The sequence below is a fragment of the Geotrypetes seraphini genome, chromosome 1, assembly GCF_902459505.1.
Source record: "Geotrypetes seraphini chromosome 1, aGeoSer1.1, whole genome shotgun sequence".
NCBI classification, from domain to species: domain Eukaryota; kingdom Metazoa; phylum Chordata; class Amphibia; order Gymnophiona; family Dermophiidae; genus Geotrypetes; species Geotrypetes seraphini.
The window spans coordinates 197,551,996-197,572,430 of record NC_047084.1 but is presented as its reverse complement, the minus strand read 5'-3'; the positions used below and the strand labels follow the sequence as shown (position 1 = coordinate 197,572,430).

At 41.3% G+C, this 20,435-nt stretch overlaps 1 protein-coding gene across 7 annotated transcripts in view; it reads left to right on the top strand.

Annotated features, from left to right (window-relative positions):
• SORBS2 (sorbin and SH3 domain containing 2) overlaps positions 1 to 20,435 on the top strand; it is a 515,532-nt gene that overhangs the window by 246,184 nt on the left and 248,913 nt on the right. For all 7 annotated transcript variants that reach the window (XM_033943759.1, XM_033943750.1, XM_033943740.1 and 4 more), the window contains one exon: positions 15,141 to 15,233. In XM_033943759.1, coding sequence (XP_033799650.1) covers positions 15,141 to 15,233 — 93 coding nt within the window. The remainder of the gene's footprint in view (positions 1 to 15,140; positions 15,234 to 20,435) is intronic.

The following is a 20,435-nucleotide window of genomic DNA, read 5'->3' as shown; positions in this document are numbered from 1 at the left end:
ATGCAAAAACAATCTTTCAGGAATAATTTAATTTAATTGGTAGTTTGGACATGCACATGTGGCACAGCTTGGGAATATCCTCCCGTGCTCCCCTGAACTGAAACTGCAGGTTTACTTCACTGATTAAGGGCTCTAATAGCACGCACTAAACCTCCGGACGTGCTAGCCGCAATCGCCTCCTCTTGAGCAGGCAGTAGTTTTAGGCCAGCGAGGGGTTAGCGCGTGATGAAAATTCCTGCGCATTAACCCCACTAGCATGGCTTTGTAAAAGGAGCCCTAAATTTATACATACATTTGATCACTTCATTGCATTGTGTTGCTAAAACAACATTGTAATTTTTGGCTGTATCTACTGTGTACTGCCTTAGGTGAATCTCCAGACAGACAGATAATAAATTCCAGTAAATTAATTAATTTAATCAAATTAAATTAATTCATAAATTAATACTTAGTGGTAAAGGGACAGGGAGATTTGAGAGCCTATTTTTATTTTTCAATCTGTGTCTTTCTTTCTAAGGAAGAGTTCTGTTATACTGTTTATACATGTAGTGAGCAAAAACAAATGACCATAAGAAAGGAGATGCAGAAAACTAGTGGATATAGAGACAGGCAGTGGGTCTGATTTACTAAGTCATTTTTGCTCCTCTTAGACATAGCTGAGTGGAGGAATAACCTTATGGCTAGTGCTGGTTTGTGGAGCTGGGTTCAATTCCAACTGCAGCTCCTGTGACTCTAGGCAAGTCACTTAACCCTTCATTGCCACCGGTACAAAATAAGTACCTGTATATAATATGTAAACTGCTTTGCTTGGAACTACAGAAAAGCAGTAGATTAAATCCGATCCCCTTCCCTTCCTAAACGTATAAAGCATTTTACACATGGAAAATAGAGTAGTCTAAACTTATGTTGGGATATTGAGGTTTAACAAGTAACACACTGAAACAATGGCGTATCCAGAAGACAAGTTTTGGATGGGCCAGTGAGTAGGTTGGGTGGGCATCCATTTCCGCTTCTCTCCCTCCCAGTCAGTGGCAGTGCTTTGAGCCACTGACAGCACCCCAGACATGCTCAATTCTCACGCATGATCTGAACCTCTCTGGTGCCAGTGTCAGCAGTTTGGAGCAGTACCATTAATTGAAACAATTTTTTGATGGGGGGGTTGGCGGGTTGCGGATGTCTTCAGCTGGTAGGACTTGGAGATCACTACCAACTACGTGAATGGTACGCCTACATTTTCAAGTTTTTATGTTTCAAAAACTCAGCACTTACAAAACCATATACAAATTCACTCAGGACCTCAAGAAAATCTACTATTCTGCTATAACTTCCAAAATTCACATAACAAAGACCATATCCAAAGGCAGTACAATAAATATGCAGTAGGACCTAGAACATCAGTATAGCTATTGGGAAAACTAAACATTACTACAGATCCTTACACAGCAACTCCATGATATCAGCATATGGCCTCTGCTACTCATAGAAAGACCTTCACCAAATACAATTCATTGACCATAAACTAATAAAAATATGTATGAGGAGGTGCTGAAAAGTTCTCAGCCCAATTAACCAGCTTCCTAAATTCTGATCATTTTTTTGCCACCATAGCTGAAAACAGTGTTATCTTATTTCGTTAAGTGCCAATTTGCAGAAATGAAATTCTATGTTTTGACATTGTTTCAGATCATTGAATGAACTATGTCCACGCCATTCTCTTCTTGGTTGGGCTGAGAACATTTCAGCACTCCTTCGTAGATAAAAAAAATCATTCTAAACCCCAAGAAACCAGATTCTTGTATGCAGTACAACATTAAACGAACAAGGCCAGAGAGGGCCTGAAGCTGAAAGCACAGCCTGTTATCAAGCTTTGGGGTCACCCTCCTAAATTTCTGCCTTGAGCCCCAGCCATGTCTATCACCAGCTCTATATATTCCAAACAGAAAGAAGGGTTTACTTTTGAAAGCTAATCATATGCTATATTAAGTTAGTCCAATAAAAATATATTTTTTATGTTTTTGTTTTATTTCTACATATTACCTTGAAGAGTTGACTAACACAGCCACCATACCATTTCACTCATTAAACAGAAAATAAAATTCTTCTTTCTACCTTTGTTGTCTGGTTATTTTATTTTTCTAATTGCATTGTCACAGGCTCTAATTTTTGTGTTACTCTGTCTTCTCTTAACTCTTTTCCAGTTTATACTGTTCATTTTTATCCTGTTCATTTGGCATTTGTAGTTATTTTTATTTTTCGGTTTATCTTTACTTTTTTTTTTTTTACTCTTTTATCTTATCATTGCAGGTTTACCTTATGATTGTTAACTGAGTCAAACTCCATTTTTATGAAGCTGACCCGGTCTATAAATTTAAGGTTTAGTTTAGTTTCTCTCTCAATGTCCACCATCTATCTCCCTTCTGTGCCTTTATCCTCATCTTCCCCTTTGACCAACATCTGCTTCTTTCTCTTACCCTTCCCCAGATCTAGGATCTCACCTTTATGACTCTGCCCTTATCCTTCTCTGTCTAGAATCTTTCCCATTCCTTCTTTCATATTCAGCATTTCCTGTGGCCTGTACCTCCCTGTGACTGGAATCTCCATCCATCCCTTTCCTTATCCAATATCTCCTCTCTATGCAATGTTTCCCTGTATTCAGACTTTTTTTTTTACCATTCTGTAATCATGTAATTGGGCTAAGTGGTCACTACCCGTCACTTCTCTGTCCCCAGGCTCTGCTGGAATAAACACAAACACTATTAAACAACACATCAACACTTTATTAACACACTCCATTAAAATCCCTGACCAGGTCCCTCCAGGCTCCTCCTGTCCATCACTGGGTTCTCTCTGGACTCCAGCCTTCTTCCAGCTGTTTCCAGGTCCTCTCCCGACCCTTCATTGGCCCTCTGGGTCTTCTGGCAGCTTCTGGTGCCATTACTGGTCTCTCCGCCAGTCACCTCTGGCCCTGTTGGTCCCTCTGCTGGATGGTTGCCAGACCTTTAGCCAATGTTCTTCTGGGTCTGTCAGGCTGCTTTCTCTTCGACTCCTCTGGCAGCTTCTGGTGCCATTACCACTCTCTCCGCTGGTTTCCACCAGTCCCGCCGGTGCCTCTGCTGGTCGCTTGCAAGACTCCCTCAGCCTTGGACTTTGGACTCTTCCAGGTCTTCTTGTGGGGCCACCAGCAGTTCCTATACTCTCTGGACTCTTGGGTCCTGGATACTTCATTGGTTGTCAAACCTGAGCCCCTCCCTGGACTCCAGGCTCTACCAGGCCCTCCAGTTGCTCCTCCTTCCAGGCCCTTCCAGTCACTCAGGCATCTTTTCCTGGATGCACACACCAAGGACTCTCCCAGTCCCTCAGTCATCTTATCCCAGACGCATACCCTTAGGATTCCAGTCATTTTCTTTCAGCTCCTCAGCTGCTCTCCTTGAGAACACTCCAGTTGCTCACTCCCCTGGTCTCTCACACCACCACCAGGCCTTCTGCTAACCCTGGGGTACCCTCCTGGTCACCCCCAAGGTCTACCAGGCAGGCTGGTCTTACAGGCTTACCGAGAGTTAGGCCAGAGTTTCTCCCCTCAAAGGAGCTTCTTGACTTTCCTAGCTTTCTAGAAAACATAGAAACATAGAAAATGATGGCAGAAAAGGGCCATAGCCCATCAAGTCTGCCCACACTAGTAACCCTCCCCAAACTTCCCTCCAAGTGGTCACCCTCTGATGGTATCACCTCTACACTACCCGTTCCAATGGTCTGCTCTAGACCTGGCCTTTTCAGCACCACTGTTCCCTTAGAGTGAGTGGACAGCTCCCAGCAGCCTTTGCAAGATGTCATGTTGATTAGCTCCTTCTTTCTGCTGCTCAGGCTCCCTCTGCTGGCCAGTGACAGGAACTTCAACCTGTCACACATTCCTTCCTTTATGTCCAGCATGCCTTCTCTGTGTCCTATCATTCCTTGTGGCCAGAATACTCCCCATCCCTTCCCTTATGTTAAGCCCTCCCCCAAATCTAAAAAAAAGGGGGAAGTGTTACTAAAAGGTGATTTTAACATGCTGGATGTTGATTGGGGTATCCCTATTGCAGGGTCTTCTAGAAGTAAGACGATCCTGGATTCTCTACAGGGAGAACTGTTCCAGCAGTTGGTAATGGAACTCACACGGGATGGGGTCATACTGGACTTAGTGCTTACATGGTACTGTTTAATATTAAGATGGGTATAGAGAGGACTCATTAAAACAACTAACTTTGTTCAGATAGGGGATTATGTTGAGGAATTGTCTGGATGGAAACATCTGGAAGGAGTAGAAATGCAGTGGGTAAAACTGAAAGGAGTTATTGTAAGGGCGGCAAACCTTTTTGTGAGGCAAGTAAGGAAAAAGAAAAGGAAAAGAAGGCTGCTTTGGTTCTCAAAAGCAGTAGCTGAGAAGGTAAGGAATAAGAGGTTAGCTTTCATAAACTACAAAAAATCGCAGAAAGAGGAAAACAAGCAAAAATATCTTGAATAGTTAAGAGACTCTGGTCAAATAGACAGGAAAGCAAAGATGCAAATGGAAGAAAAATAGCTGACACAGTAAAACGGTAAGAAAAGACAATATTTAGATATATCAGTGATAGGAAAAAGAGTAAAAGTGGCATTGTGAGACTCAAAGGTGAAGGGGAGAAATATGTAGAAGCTGATAAAGAAAAGGCTGAATTAAAGAAAATGCTGAAATATTTATGTTCTGTGTTCATAGCTGAAGTGCCGGGAGTGGGACTGCAGAAAACAAATGCGAATAGGGATCGATTTTCAGAGGGTTGTGTTCATGAGAAGCTATCTAAATTAAAGGTAGACAAAGAGATGGGGATGGATGGTGTACATGCGAGGGTGCTGAAGAAACTTAGGGAAGTTCTGGTGGCTCTAGAGTCGAGAGTGGTGCTGGAGGACTGGAGAAGAGTGGATGTGATCCCTCTATACAAAAATGGATGTAAGGAAGAAGTAGGGAATTACAGGTTGGTAAGTCTGACTTCTGTGTTAAGCACATTAATGGGAACACTTTTAAAACAGAGAATGGTGAAGTTTTGGAATCCGTCGGATTACAGGACCAAAGGCAACATGGTTCACTAGAGGTAGGTCTTGTCAGACAAATCTAATCAATTTCTATGACTGGGTGACCAGAGAATTGAATAGAGGGAATGCGCTAGATATGGTGTATTTAGATTTTAACAAAGCCTTTGACAGTGTCCCACACAGATGTCTAATAAATAAACTGAGTGCCCTTGGGATGTGCCCCAAAGTGACAGGCCGGGTTAGGAACTGGTTGAGTGGCAGACGACAGAGTAGTGGTCAGTGGAGATTGCTCCGAGGAGAGGGATTTTACCAGTAGTGTACCTCAAGGTTCTGTTCTTGGGCCTGTTCTTTTTAACATTTTTATAAGTAACATTGCTGAAAGGCTGTCATGTATGATTTGCTTCTTTACAGGTGATACCAAATTCTTCAATAGAGTAGACACCCTGGATGGTATAACATGAAGAGAGACCTAACGAAGCTTGAAGGATGGTCTGAAATTTGGCAACTAAAATTTAATGCTAAGAAATGCAAGATCATTCATTTGGGCTGCAAAAACCAGAGGGAACAGTACAGTTTAGGGGTGAAGAACTTATGTGCATGGCAGAAGAGCGGGACTTAGGTGTGATTGTACGTGATGATCTTAAGGTGGCCAAACAGGTTGAAAATATGACAGCAAAAGCTAGAAGGATGCATAGGAAGAGGTATAGCCAGTAGGAAAAGGGAGGTATTGATGCCCCTGTATAAGACTCTGGTAAGACCTCATTTAGAATATTGTGTACAATTCTGGAGACCACACTTTCAAAAAGATATAAAAAGGATGGAGTCAGTTCAGAAGAAGGCTACTAAAATGGTGTGTGGTCTTCATCATAAGGCATATGGGGACAGACTTAAATATCTCAATATGTATACTTTGGAGGAAAGGCAGGAGAGGGGAGATATGATAGAGATGTTTAAATACCTATGTGGCATAAATGCATATGAGTTGAGTCTTTTACATTTGATAGGAAGTTCTGGAATGAGAGGGCATAGGATCTTGATAGGCTCAGGAGTAATTTAAGGAAATACTTTTTTACTGAAAGGGTGGTAGATGCATGGAACAGCCTCCCAGAAGAGGTGGTGGATACTGAGACTGTGTCTGAATTCAAGAAGTGTGGGATAGGCTTGTGGGATCTTTTAGAGAGGGGAAGAGATAATGGTTACTGTGGATAGGTAGACTGGATAGCCATTTGGCCTTTATCTGCCATCATGTTTCTATATAATGGGACATAGGTGCCAATGTTGCTTTTATAAAATAAAAGGCTATCATGAACTTGTCAAATGCATTCAAGCCTCATCAGTCCAAAAAATTGTGATCTCTTCCCTTGTGATGTATCTGAATCAATTAATTTCATCAAAATATATACAGTATATATTGTAATGAAGATACTGATAGTCTCCAAACCAAAGGATGTGAAGCTGGAGACTTCCCATATCTGAGAAAACCCAGGCAACGAGTGCCTTTGATTGGCTTCATTCTTCTATGCCTAGGGTATGAAAAGTTCAAAGGAGGCCTTTCAGCTCATGGATTGGGTCTCAAAGAATGAACAGAGAAAGTAATAATAGAAGTGATGAAGTAATGGGAAGGAGTCGGTTCTCCAAAACATTAGTGGTCGGTAGGAGATCCTGTAAGGCTCCCAGAGTGTTGATACAAAATAGGGAGCATAAGATACTAGGAAATGAATTAAATGACGAAGCCCAGGATGGTGGAGAGGGGAGATGAATTGGGATCCCATAGAATGGAAGGAGGGGAATCCTATGGAAATGACTATAATTGGAAACCAGGAGGAAGATATGGATGTGGAGCCCTGATCCTTAATTTTGGTTTAGAGGAGAAGTAGGGTGTAGTCATTGGGAAGGTATCTGGTGTAATGGTCTAGTGGGTTGTGATCCCCTGTGCTCTATATTTCAGTTATTTTTCCATACCCTTACCTTGTTGTACGGTTTCGGGTGAGGGATTTATGAAAAGGGGAAGTCAGAACTGCTTGATCTTCAGAAATCCTTTATTCTTACTGTTTTTGGAGATCCTAAATGACTCAGAGTGAACTCCAGATATTGTGTACAGCTTCATCTTTAAATATATCAACATAGGAGAAATGCAAAAATTTGCATCGTGAATGCCTGAGTACTATATTACCACTGTGGGCTCACATACTAAGAGGCCCTTTGACATTGGAAAGGAATTCTCATGGATCATGGACCCATCTTAGTTAAGGAAAGACATTAATTCCTTCTCAAACCACTGATTTAGTTTCACCCTGAATATAAAAGCACCTGGAGGGTCCTGGCTAAATCCACTTCATTTTTTCATTATTGATCATAATGTGACAATAATATAAGTTATGACTTTAGCAGTTAACTTTTGATGAAAGTCTATGTGCTGATTCCACTGCTATATTATTATCCTTCTTAAATATTTGCCCTCCGGCTCCAAAATTATTGCTTTTCAAGGAAAGGCAGAGAAGAGAGATATGATAGAGATGTTTAAATACCTACATGACATAGATATGATATGAGGTGAGTCTCTTTCAACTGAAAGGAAACTCCAGAGTGAGAGGGCATAGGATGAAGTTAAGAAATGATAGACTCAGGAGTAATCTAAGGAAATAAATTTTTACAAAAATGGTGGTAGATGCTTGGAATAGTCTCTCGGTAGAGGTGGTGGAGACATAGACTGTGTCAGAATTCAAGAAAGTGTGGGAGAGGCACATGGGATCTCTTTGGGAGAGGAGGAGATAATGGTTACTGCGGATGGGCAGACTGGATGGCCATTTGGTCTTTATCTACCATCATGTTTCTATGTTTATTTGAATGTATGCTCTTATTACAAAGTGTGTGCTATGTGCAAGGAATGTTTGCTCTACAGCCCTGATTCTAACTCGACTTCAGTTTCGGTAGGTGTCATAATGTTAGGAGTTGCTATATTAGGACAGGGTTTTCCTGGCCTAATTTACCAGCGCTTAACACAGATTCATACTGATGCCTGTGTCATTCCATGCTCAAACTCCACCCCTAACCACACACATTGCAGATGGGAAGACTAGCTGTGCTATTTGGCCTTTATCTGCCGTCATGTGTCTATGTTTACTTCAGAGTATATTACTGCAAAACAGGAAAAAAATGGATTAACTTGTATAATTAATACTGACATTCAATTCTACATTCATAATTTTACTGGATCCACTTCAGTTTTTCACTCTTGATCATGTATGCCTTCAATAAATTTCAAGATGGCACCCAACTAAAACTTCTAACCTTCAAACTACGATTCAAAATGCTGATAACTAAACAGGTCCAGTCCGAGCTGCCTCATTCAGGCCTCCTGTTTAGACTATTTGCAACCTGTGTATCCAGTATTGTTCTCTATAATTCAAAACTTTCTCATTATTTCCTCCATGAGCTAATAGGGGTATGCTGTCAGTAATTCACCTTAGTAAATCTGAACCAGTTCAACAACATTAGTAGATTCAATGTTTAAATTTTGCTGTAATTACAGTAAACATGTTCTGAGTATGCTAAAACTGATTTTTCTTCATTAATTCTGCTTTATTTGGGAATGACACCTTGACTGCATGAGATGTACATACTAAGCATAGCTTGAAAATATCACACACTTTAGCATTTTAATCTGATTTGTTTGACTAATAGTGCTTGCATTTGAATTTTCACTTGATTTTCATGAAGTAGTGTGGCTGCTATTGAATGAACAGAAAAAAAATTAACCAATAAAAACAAAATGATACATCTCTATTGAATTAACTTTATATAGGTTGGGGAAGGGGTTTAATTTTTAGTAGGATACCAACAGAAATTTTCAGAAATATGCCTATTCTATCTATCCATGCGCACTTAGGGTTTCGTGATCCCTGCGGCCGTGTTTTCTGATCTGTGGCCGGATTCTATTTTAGAACGCGTCGACAGGGATCACTCTGGCCACTACCCTCCTCCCGCCCTCACTCACCAACTGCTGGAGGAAGCTCAGGCAAGCTCTATCCCTGCCTGTGTCCTCGGCAGGGAACACACTGGAGCTTCCCACCCTCACTCACCAACCGCCGCCGCCGCTGATCCTCCTCTTCAAAGCAGCCTGCGATCGTGGCCGGCTTTAGCGAACCGCGCAGGCCGCTCTCCAACTTCAGTAGCACCCTCTGACGCACAGGATCGCGTCAGATGGAACGTGCTACCGAGTTGGAGAGCGGCCTGCGAGGTTCAGTAAAACCAGCCACGTTCGCAGGCTGCTTATGAAGAGGAGCAGGCCAGAAGACGCCAGGATGGAGGGAGGGTAAGAACGGGAACAATACAGGGGGAGAGGGAAAGGGGGCTGCTTTGGGGGGAGAGGCGTGCTGGGGACAGACAGCTTTGCTCTGGGGGGGAAGGCAGAAGGGGTCATGGAGAGCCAGAGAGAGGGAAAGGGGGCTGCTTTGGGGGTAGGTGTGTGCTGGGGGGCAGACAGCTTTGCTCTGGGGTGAATACAGAAGGGGGGCCATGGAGAGACAGTCAGGGAGAGGGAAAGGGGGATGCTTTGAGGGGGGGTGCTGGGGGCAGACAGCTTTGCTCGGGGAGGGAGGGAAGACAAAGGACACAGACAATGGCCAAGGAGAGAGAGAGAAAGAAACACATACAGACAGAAACATCTATTCTAGCACCCGTTAATGTAACGGGCTTAAAGACTTTCTTGGTGCATGTTAATTAAACTATATTGCAGTAGTCAAGAAGACTCAATAACAATAATTGAACTAGAAGTTTGAAAGCAGAAAACTCAAAATATGGTTTTATGGTACGCAACTTCCATAAAGTAAAATAACCCCTTTGTACCACGGTATCTATTTTTCATGGTCAGATGTTGATCAATAACAACTCCCAATATTTTAATCATCGGATGAATTATATACAGTGTTGAGTCTATAGCAATTGATGGTTCATGGGAAATTTTGTTCGAGGACGCAAGAAAGAACTTGATCTTATCATGATATAATTTAAGCTTAAATTCCTGCATCCATGAATTCATCAATTTAAATACAGACTCAATCATTTGAGTGATATGAGGCCTTTCAAGTGGCCATTGTTTGTAGGAAGATATGTCTTTGATCTCTGCTTCCAAAATCTCACCTAATTTTTACCTCGGGTATATGCCATAACAGGTAGGTCTGAAAATATTGGTTGGGCCGATAAACTCGGTCAATGTTTCATCAGTTTATCAGCAATTAGTGATGTGTCCACCATATATGGAAGAACACATGTCAGATGGTCTGTTCAGGTCTCATCCTTTATTCTACTCACAATGTAAATGTTTAGCTCATTTATAAGTTGATTTTACAATAGATTTAGAATAAATCTTCATTGTAGTTCTTTTGCTTGCATATGGAAATCTCATCTGAAAAACAAAGATATCTTAAGTGCAAGAATTGACTTAGGAGTCCTTTTACTAAGACGCGCTTACAGATTTAGTGGGTGCTAAATGCTAATGCATCAATTATATTCTATGGGCGTGTTAGCATTTAGCGCGCGCTAAATCGGCTAGTGTGCCTTAGTAAAAGAGGGGTTAATGACAGACTTCACTTAAGATGCTGATATATTTTATTTATTTATATGTATTATTTCAAATTAACATTCAAGATTTACATTTTTAAAGGAAATTACAAAAATCATAATTACATCCACTTTACATTACATAAATGCAGAAACACAAAAGAACAAAGCATTTGGTACTATACTACAGTCCTCAATTATGGAGAGGCAAGATTAGAAAAATCCCCAGGAAAAAGGATTAACATTAACGAAACATTGCTAAGGAAACAGAGCAGGAAAACTCCAATGATTCAATTTTTAAGACTCAATTTTCACTGGTTCTTTTTGGGTTACCATTGATATCCTCTTACCCTCGAGAAAAATCCACAGCTGAACAGGATCATAAAATATATACCTGTTGTCTTGATATAAGACAAAACATTTACATTGGAACCTTAGTTGGAAAAGGGCTCCTAGGGAAATTACTTTACTGCGGCACAACAAAATTTCCTTCCTCCTAGCTTGAGTCCATTTTGAGACGTCGGGAAATACAGTATATAAATCTTTTCTCCTAAAAAAGGAGACTTGATTCAAATTAAAGTCTTGAAAAAATACAAAAGACACCAACCCCCTCTTTTACTAAGGTGCGCTAACCGATTACCACGCTGTGACAAACCTACTGCATTCCTGAGGTTTATCACAGGGAAATATAGTAAAACATACAAACCCCGGTGTAGAAGGGCTGACCAGGTCAGTATCCAAGAGAGTAATTCAGCTGACTACCCTGTAAGCAGTGAGGAAGACATGGAGACAGAACAAGAAAGCTTTGCCTTACCTAAGTCAGTGTCTAGGCAAAGACAGAAATCTCTGCTCTCTTATTATCCAGTGCCTGGAAAGCAGAAGGCAGACAAGCAATTTTCTCTGGGAGAAATGGCACAAGCAGAGGGAAGGAAGCCCTTCTCCACACTGAAGCTACGCGAGAGTGGTTTCTGACCTCAGCTTAAAGCGAGGCTCTGTAGAGAGCTAGGGGGAGAGGAAGGAACCAGGAGAGAAGTCGTGGCAGGAGCAGCGCAGAGACAAGAAGCCCAGCATGGGGCTGAATTTGCCTGGAAGCAGCCAGGGCAGCTTACTGATTCTGATTGGGAAATGAAGGAAGAACAGGATGTAAACTCACCTTCAAAATCCTGCCCTCCTGAGCCTATGCTGATAGAAGAGTGCAATGCTGAGTTTGAAAACCAGCCAGAACAAATGGAGATAGCTTGAGTAAATGTGAGTCTAGGGGAGATTTTTTTCCCTTGCTGTTTTTTTTCCTCTCTGATAAACTGAGGTAGTGTTATGCCAGGGACTGTAATGATTGAGACTGCAAAGTTTGCCTCATAGTTAACTGGCTGGGTTTTGAGCACAAAAGCCAATATTGTTCTCCTGTATAAAACAGTAATTTACCTGAACCAAACGCTGGGCAGAAAATCAGCCTGGTGATTTCTCTGGTTCCTTGTTCACAAACCTCCCTGAGAGCTTAACAGCTGTTATCTGATTGCTATAGCAACCTGTTAAAGGCAATTAGCTCTGCATGCCTTAGAAACAGAGATAAAAACTCTGAGAAGACTGCTCCATTTTTGGTTGCTAAACATCAGTCTAGCTGAAGAGGGAACCTTTCTGAGAAACAGGAGGGGGGGAATGTTTCTGGACCAATGCTGGTAAATGAACTGTGTAACTCACCATAAGAATATTGCTGGCTCATTCTCCAAGCTACCAGTGTCAGTAGCTCAGCAGTGCTGGTTTGATAATTACCACTATAAAGGTCTGTCCCATGGCTCAAGCTTAGTGAGAGGTTTCAAGCTAGCTGTTCTCAACAGGACATTACTGAAGCTGAAAGGACTATAGACTCTAATGGCATATAGCATGCACAAATATAAAACTCTGGTGAAGAGAAATGTATGTGATTTGGTTAACAAAGCCCAGAGCAGATTGAATTATAATTTGGTTTAAAGAATTCTTTTCTGTTTTGTAAAGTTTCATGCCACAGGTGAAACCAGGACTGCATTATGATTTTGAGGCCAGTGGCCAAATAAAGCTTATAATTTCCACTGAAGCCATTCTGACTGATGGATTTTCTCTAAAGGAATGGACACAAGCTGTGCTAGGCAGTAGCCTAGGGGTATCCCATTTGAAAGGTTCCCCTAACTTCAAAGTGGACCATCCCGGAGTTAAGTCATGTGTCACTGCCTGGCTGCCTAAAGCACTCAGTTGAGGCACAGGGGTCACAGCGCGCTAATCGAATTAGCACATGCTAAATGCTAACGTGTCCATAGACTAACATGCACTCAGCGTTTAGTACACGCTAAATCAATTAGCGTACTTTAGTAAACGAGGGCCTAAAAGTGTAGCATGAGCTGCAATTTCTATGTCAGATGATTCCAACAATGCTGAAACCTCCATAACTTCTCCTGGGGGCTTCAGCTCTCTCTGAGATCTTTTCAGGTAATAAAGTTTCTGTAATGGAGGAATATTTTCTTCTGAAATCTTCAATAAATGATCAAGAAATTTTTAAACAAGTCTCGTGGTGACACCTAGTTAGAAACTGGAAAGTTAAGAACTCTTAGATTTAAACTTCTATTTTGGTTTTCTAGATTTTCAATCTTTTTCAAAAGCATAGTTTTGTCCATTTGCTGTTTTAACAAGTTTTCTGTAGCATTGGTTGACTTATTAATTTTAGTTATCTCAGAAGCTCATTTCTGGACCTCCATCTCAACCTGGGCAAGCTTCATGGTTAGATTTAGAGAAAAAGTCATAAAATTAGTACATACCAAGTGCAAGTTTTCAATGGCAGTCCATAAAGAGTCCAGCATCACAACCTGGGGTTTTTCGAGTGGCTTGAATGCAAGCACCACTGCCCGTTCTTGATCTATGGTCCTGGTAAATCCTGGACCTGAGCCTCCCCTACACTCCCCACCACTCGACATCCCAAGTGTTCCACTCCCGTTGGGTTGTGGCATCACCAACGTCGAAACACCCTCTTCCGGGTTTGCTTGGAGTTCAGACACGCTCGCACTCAGAGACCTCCAAGGACCCACTCTGATTGGCCAACTCTCCACAGCCTCTCCGGGAGTGGATTGGGTCCTGCTGGGCTCAATGGAAATTTGTCGTCTAGGCTGAGCCTTTCCTGCAGCTCAGCAGCAGAAACACCTGAAGATACTGATATATTTAAAGGTAAAAATATACACAATATGGATGGACTTTTTTTATATATTCAAAAATTAGATACAAGGACCAGTGATGACATTTGCACTTTCTGGTGTACAATAACTATAAAGTGGAAGTGGAAAGCCACTGTTCTGATGGTCCTCCATCTTTAAAAAGAAATAACAATCTTTATAGTATTTGTATTCTAACACTAGCCCCCTCTTCTACAAAGCCGCACGGCAACTGCCCCGAAGACCTTTAAATCTCTATGGGCTTCAGGGCCGTTACCACGTGGCTTTGTAGAAGAGGGGGTAGGTGTTGGTTTTTGTATATTTGTCACCTATTTTAGGGGGGTGGAGATGAAATACTGGACATTTTATAAAGACAGCATAGTATCCTATGAATAATAAACCCCCTTGTGCAAATTTATACCTGCATAACATTAGGAAGGTGTAAATATGTACATATAATTAATATGTATGTATTTTATAAAAATTTGTGTGTACATTGCAACATTACCTCTTTTCTGCCCAAACTCTACATGCAGATCACATAAAAGTTTGCTTGCTTTTGTTGGTACATGTATTTGAACACAATCATATACCTGCATTTTTGTTTAAGGGCCTCATTGTGCATGTTCTATAAAATTAACCCTTTCTTGACCAGCTTTCAGGAAATTTACTCAGGAAAGGAACATTTTTTAGAAGACTTTTTACTGATGGGCATTAATACTTAATATTCATTTAGTGCATGAACAAAGGCTTACAGCAAAACATTTTGTGGTAGTTTACCAGTGTACGCATGCTAATCATGCATTAATTATTTAAAAAATATATTTTTGTGAGGGGTTGGTCCTAGATGGGGTCCAGGTGTGGAGGTATCCAGCTAGTGCATTCACATTAGCACATACTAACTAGATAATGCAGACTTAATGCAGGAAGAAGCTGGTAAGTGATTAATATTTTTGCAAGTCCCAGGCACTAATGGAAATAATAATGGAAGACCTACAAAAATATTTTAAAAGTCTTAAATACTGACATATTAGGTTTTGCTTTAGCATGCAGGAGACTCCTGTGGTAAAATGTGTTAAGCCCAGATTTTAAAGTGTTTTTGTAAAAGGGCCCCTCAGTTTCTTAATTATGGAATTATGCGTCTCCTGATAGCCCAACTGAGACCTTTGCAAATCTGATGTGTATATGGGTGTGTCTGGGATTGCAAATGCTTGAATACCTACAGCAGCCTCTAACTGCATGTCCTTTTGTCTTTTTCTTTTTGTGTTTCTATGCGGTTGGCAATCTCCTTGAACCATGCTGTGTTGCATGTGCTTGCCTCCTTTGCCCTGGGGCTGGGTCCCTATCTTGTGCTGCCTCCAGATAGCGGTGGGTGTGCTGACAAATGCGCCACAATGTCTGTCACATTAACAGCTGTGAAGAGAGTTCAGAGTTCTCCAAACCTATTGATTGCAGGTATAAATAACTGCTAACCAACAGAGTGCAAATGCAATACAAGAATGGCTTTGTTTAACTGCACATTTCTGCAAAATATTCCTTTCAAAACACCAAAACTTCCTCTCCCCTTATCCTTTCCTTCTCCCCTAAGAATTTATGGTCTAATCATTCTTTCCATTCTTTGGGTGCTAATTGTCTCTGCTTGTCCTAGCCTCATCTTATAATTTTCTGAAGAGTATGGGGCTCATAATCAAAATTTTAAAACACCTCAAAACCAGCCTAAGTCGACATTTGGAAGTCCTAATAGCAGGGATGTCCAAGTGCCGATCAAAAACAACTTTCTGGACATGCAGCAGCACTTCTAAGCTGCTGTGTATCCAGAGAGCAAAGGGTCATGTTGGGAGATGTGTAATGGATGGGAATCGGGCGGGCTTCAATCTGGAATACCCCAGCCGTAATCAAAACTTTCGTAGAGGGAACTTAGACGCCGGCAGTTAGACCTGTTTGAGTTGTGTCTAAGTTCCACAAAGGTGCCCAAACAGACAAGAAGACCACTGGAGGGTTTAAGGCATGACCCCCCCTTTATTCCCACAGTGGTCACAAACTCCTTCCACCACCCAAAGAGCGAAAAAAAAACCCCAAAAACCCGTAGGCTTCCCATCAGCTGCTCATGGCAAAGGAATCATCATCAGCTGAACTGGTTTCAGGGATTCCTGGTGGCTCAGCTGATGGGGATTCCCCCTATCATGATCAGCTGAGCCACGAAGCCCTACACCCCTCCCCCTGACATCCCCCTGATATCCCCCACATCTTTCTCACATTTCAACATCCCCCCAACATTTCTGGGTCCCCTTCCCACATCCCCTGAACTCCCCTACCTTTGGAAGAGCAAACAGCAGGAGGAAAGCTCATGCCCTCCTGCCTTCAGGACCGCGTGCTGCAATGACAGTGTTTCCCCCTCCCAATGTATCTTTGGATGCAGTGGGAGGGGCCTAAGGCCCTGAATGGCTTTACATCGCCATTTTGAGCCAATCAGGGCCTTCGGCCTCTCCCAATGCATTCCAAGATGCATTGGGAGGGAGAAACCCTGTCATTGCAGCACGCGGCCCTTTAGGCAGGAGGGTGTGAGCTACCCTCCTGCTGTTTGCTCTTCCAAAGGTAGAGGGGGTTAAGAGGATGTGGGGGGGTCCAGAAATATTGGACGAATGTGGGGGAGCAGAAATATCAGGTGACGTACAGGATATCAGGGGGATGTCAGGATGTGAGGGGAGATGTGGGGAATGTTGGGATGTGAGGGAGAAGGTACGGGTTATTAGGGGGATGTGAGGGGTGTAGGGCTCCGTGGCTCACCTGATCCTAGCAGGGGGAATCCCCATCAGCTGAGCCACCATGAATCCCCCAAAACTGGCTCAGCTGATGGGAATTCCTTCTGTCGCGATCAGACAAGGTAGTTGGTGGGCATGTCTACAAAACTTGCTTTTGTGCATTTTTTGCGTGGACATTTTTATTTTTGAAAATGGGCAAAAAAGGTAGATGTCCTAAGGAGCAAAACATATACCTTGCTCATTTTCAAAAATAAAATATAGACGTTTGGCAGCTTTGAAAATGGACATTTTTCTGCTGGGTTTGTGGACGTTTTGCACAAAACGTCCAACCTCAGACTTAGGCACATTTTTTATTATGCCCCTCCATATGTTAATTTTATAAGAAGGCAACATAAATATTAGTAAATTATGCTTTCCATATGGCACAGTGAATAGTGTTAGTGGGTCAAAAAGTCATCAGTGTAAGAGGTACTATTGCCATAGCTTTCGTCTCTTCCCAGTCCCATTGCTGGAGGACCTTTCCGGAGTAGCACAAAACCAATTTCTTTTTAGATCTGCAATTCATCAAGTCACTAGGAATCGAGCACGAATTGATGGCACTTAACAGACACTGAATCTTATTGTGAGTTTCTACTGTAGGATAAATACACAAAAATATTCCACCAAAATGTCCAAAAGAACCTATTTTTTTCTCCTTTTTGACTGTTTATATGTATATAAAATTAAGAGGGGGAAAAGCCTCAGAACTCCTATGGAGAAGTAAATCTTAAATCTCCAAATCAAGGAGTATATAACATCGTGGGCAACTGAATACATATATAATAAAAGCTGTGGTGCAACTAGTTTCAAGTTTCAAGTTTTATTAGTGCTTGATAAATCGCTTATTAAATACCTAAGCGATGTACAATTCAAAAAAAGTTGGGAGACAAATACAATGACTTTAAATTAAAACTTACTGGGTAAACATACATGAGTCGTGGGGATTGGAGGGAAAAGTTACAATATCTTTGTAGAAGAAGAAATACGTTGAAGGAAAGTTAACACGAGGAGGGGTAAAAAGTGTGGTGTTGTAACCTAAAAAAACAGTTATTCACCAGATTAATAAATTTATCACACAGTTCCAGTATTAGAGCACAGATCTTACACAGTCCGCAGTTTTTATGTGATCCAGAGAGCTTCTCTTCACTTAACAGATATCCAGAACAAAAAAGAATCCTTCAAATTATGATCTCGAGTGTACGTTTGCAACTCGCAGCCATTTGGAGTTGAAAAACATGTACTGAAAAAATATTGCAATAACTTCAAAATTTTTGTGATCCTCTCAATCTCTGGGGAATATCTCAGGACAGCAGCAAGTGCCCGCTCATTTTCCTTATGTTGTCTATCTTCTAATACGATATGTCTCTCAGTGTATCTAGCTAAACCAGTATCATTAGAGAATCAACTTCACTCTTACGTACCATGAGACATCAGTTTCATTTTTGGATGTTTTGGTGACGAAAATGTCTAGCGGTTTTGAAACTTGAGTGTTCCGAAGAACACAGATCACCATATGTTTCAAAATTTTCATTGCAGTCATCCACCAGCTTTGAAGAAAAGCTTACTGTACTTGCAATTTTTAAGATATATATGCATTTCCTCTACAACGTATGAGTTTAAGATATAAGCAACAGAATTACAGCAATGGTTATTGTCAAGAGGTTATCCTAAGAAAGATGTGTGGGACACCTGCAAAATAATGAAATAAATGTATTCATCTGGTGAATAACCATTTTTTAGGATACAACACCACTGTTTATAGTGTATATGTAATCAGTTGCCTATGCCTGAAGTTATATAAGGCGAACCACACATCCCTTCAAGGTAAGAGACAGTGAGCACAAAAGTTGCACCAAACTTAAAAGATTGGAGGAACCGATGGCTCAACATTTCCTACAACACAGTTGAGACTTCCTGCGAACGGATCTCCCGTTGCCGTTTTTTTTCCATGTTTTTACAACAGTGTCCCCTGAAGAAGGCGTCTATTAATTTGCCAAAACAGGGATCCTTGTTGGGACTAATTTCGAATAAAGATTTCATTGGTTGAAAAGACATCCCCCTTGCCTTTTCTTGTTGCTTTTTCTACAGTATGAGAGCTCATAATGTTGAAACCATGGGGTGTTGCATTGTTGATTATATACCTCAACCTGCTAAAGGAGATTGGAAATTATTGCTTTTGAAACATGAGTAAGAATTGATTTTTAAACTGGGTACCGAGGAACCCGGCGGTTTGAATAATATGATTGATTGGCATTATATTTTCAGATCTTCTTTTGACTTTGTTTTTGCAAAAAAGAGGGTTTTTTTTTTTACCTGAGGGGAGTTCTCAGGAATATACAAGGGGCTGCTGAAAATTTGTCAGCCCAACCAACAAAATTAGGACAGACTCCAATGAAGGCTAAACACTTAGTTCAGCGATTTTTCTACTTTTTTCATTCCATATTTTGCTGACAGGCCTTTCAGTCCCATATAAGTGATAAATAGTAGTAGAAGCTCTCCAATACTCCCCCAAAACCTACTAGACCCACCTGTCTATAACCCCAGTAGCCCTCATGGCTGCAGGTGGCACATATATGAGAGTAGGGTTTTGGTGGGCTCAGACTTTCCAACATAAATGTAGTGGTTAGAGTGGTTTATGGGCTTGGGTCCTCCTTTCTATGGTTCACCAGCCCATCCACCAGGTTACTTAAGACACCTGTGTAATGCTCTGCTAGGCTTTCCCATACCAAGTGCTGCTGTTCTAAAGACAGGTATGTACTCTTTCATTCAGAGTTTGGGGGTGGGAGAGGGTTAGTGAGCAGTGGGGAAGGATAGGAGAGGGTTCATACCTTAATTTATCCAGTGATCATCTGGTCAGATTGGGTACCTTTGTGGTATATTCTGGCGATTAGGATGTCCGTCCAAGTGCCAACTTAGGCTGATTTTTTGATGTTTTAGTTTTTTTTTATTATGAGCCCCACAATATAGAGAAATCACTTAGGAATTGTATCTTTACAGTTATCTCTGTTGCTGCTGCTGCATCACAAAATTAAAAATACATTTTTATGCAGATCTATGATGTTGTAGTTCTATAAATTTCCTCTACAGGAGCTTTCTTCAGCCATATTTTTCCATGCTGACTCCAGAAAGAAAGCTGTGAATGTTTGGATCCGGCAACAGATCCAGGCATTAACATATTTGATTGTATGTATCTAACAATCACAGGTTCTCCTTTGTTACCAATCTACCTCAGTGAATCCGTTTTAATAAAGTAATTCATTAACAATTAACAAGTGGATAAACAAGCTTGCGGTACATGTCACAATCTCCTTTTAATTGAACTACATCTGCTTGCTTCTTACCGGGGCTGGGAAGTGCGATTGATTGCTGTCCACTTCATTTAGTGACTACTTCTGTTATGTTCTGCCAATCTGAAATGGGACACATTCATTTATGGTTCATTGTATCTGCCGCTTTCATGGAATGGCAGTAATACAGTAAAACATAGAACACCCATCCCTCAGAAGGCCCAAACCAATGTCAAAAGGAAAAATATAAACGCAATACATATAGGGGTCCTTCATCACGTGCTAACCCCTGCGGCCGGCTGAAAAACTAACACCTGCTCAATGCAGGCGTTAGCGGCTAGCGCGGCAGGTGGTTTAACGTGCGGTATTACGTGCGTTAAACCCCTACCGCAGCTTGATAAAAAGACCCCATAATTGAATAATACAGAAATTAATGTAACAATACAAATCTCATGGACAGAGTATTTTTGAGATATGATAATGTTAATTAGAGAATAAGGTAATATTGCTTATAGCCTAAAAATTAACACCTCCATCCTTTATAAAACTGTAGTGCAGTTTGTAGCGCC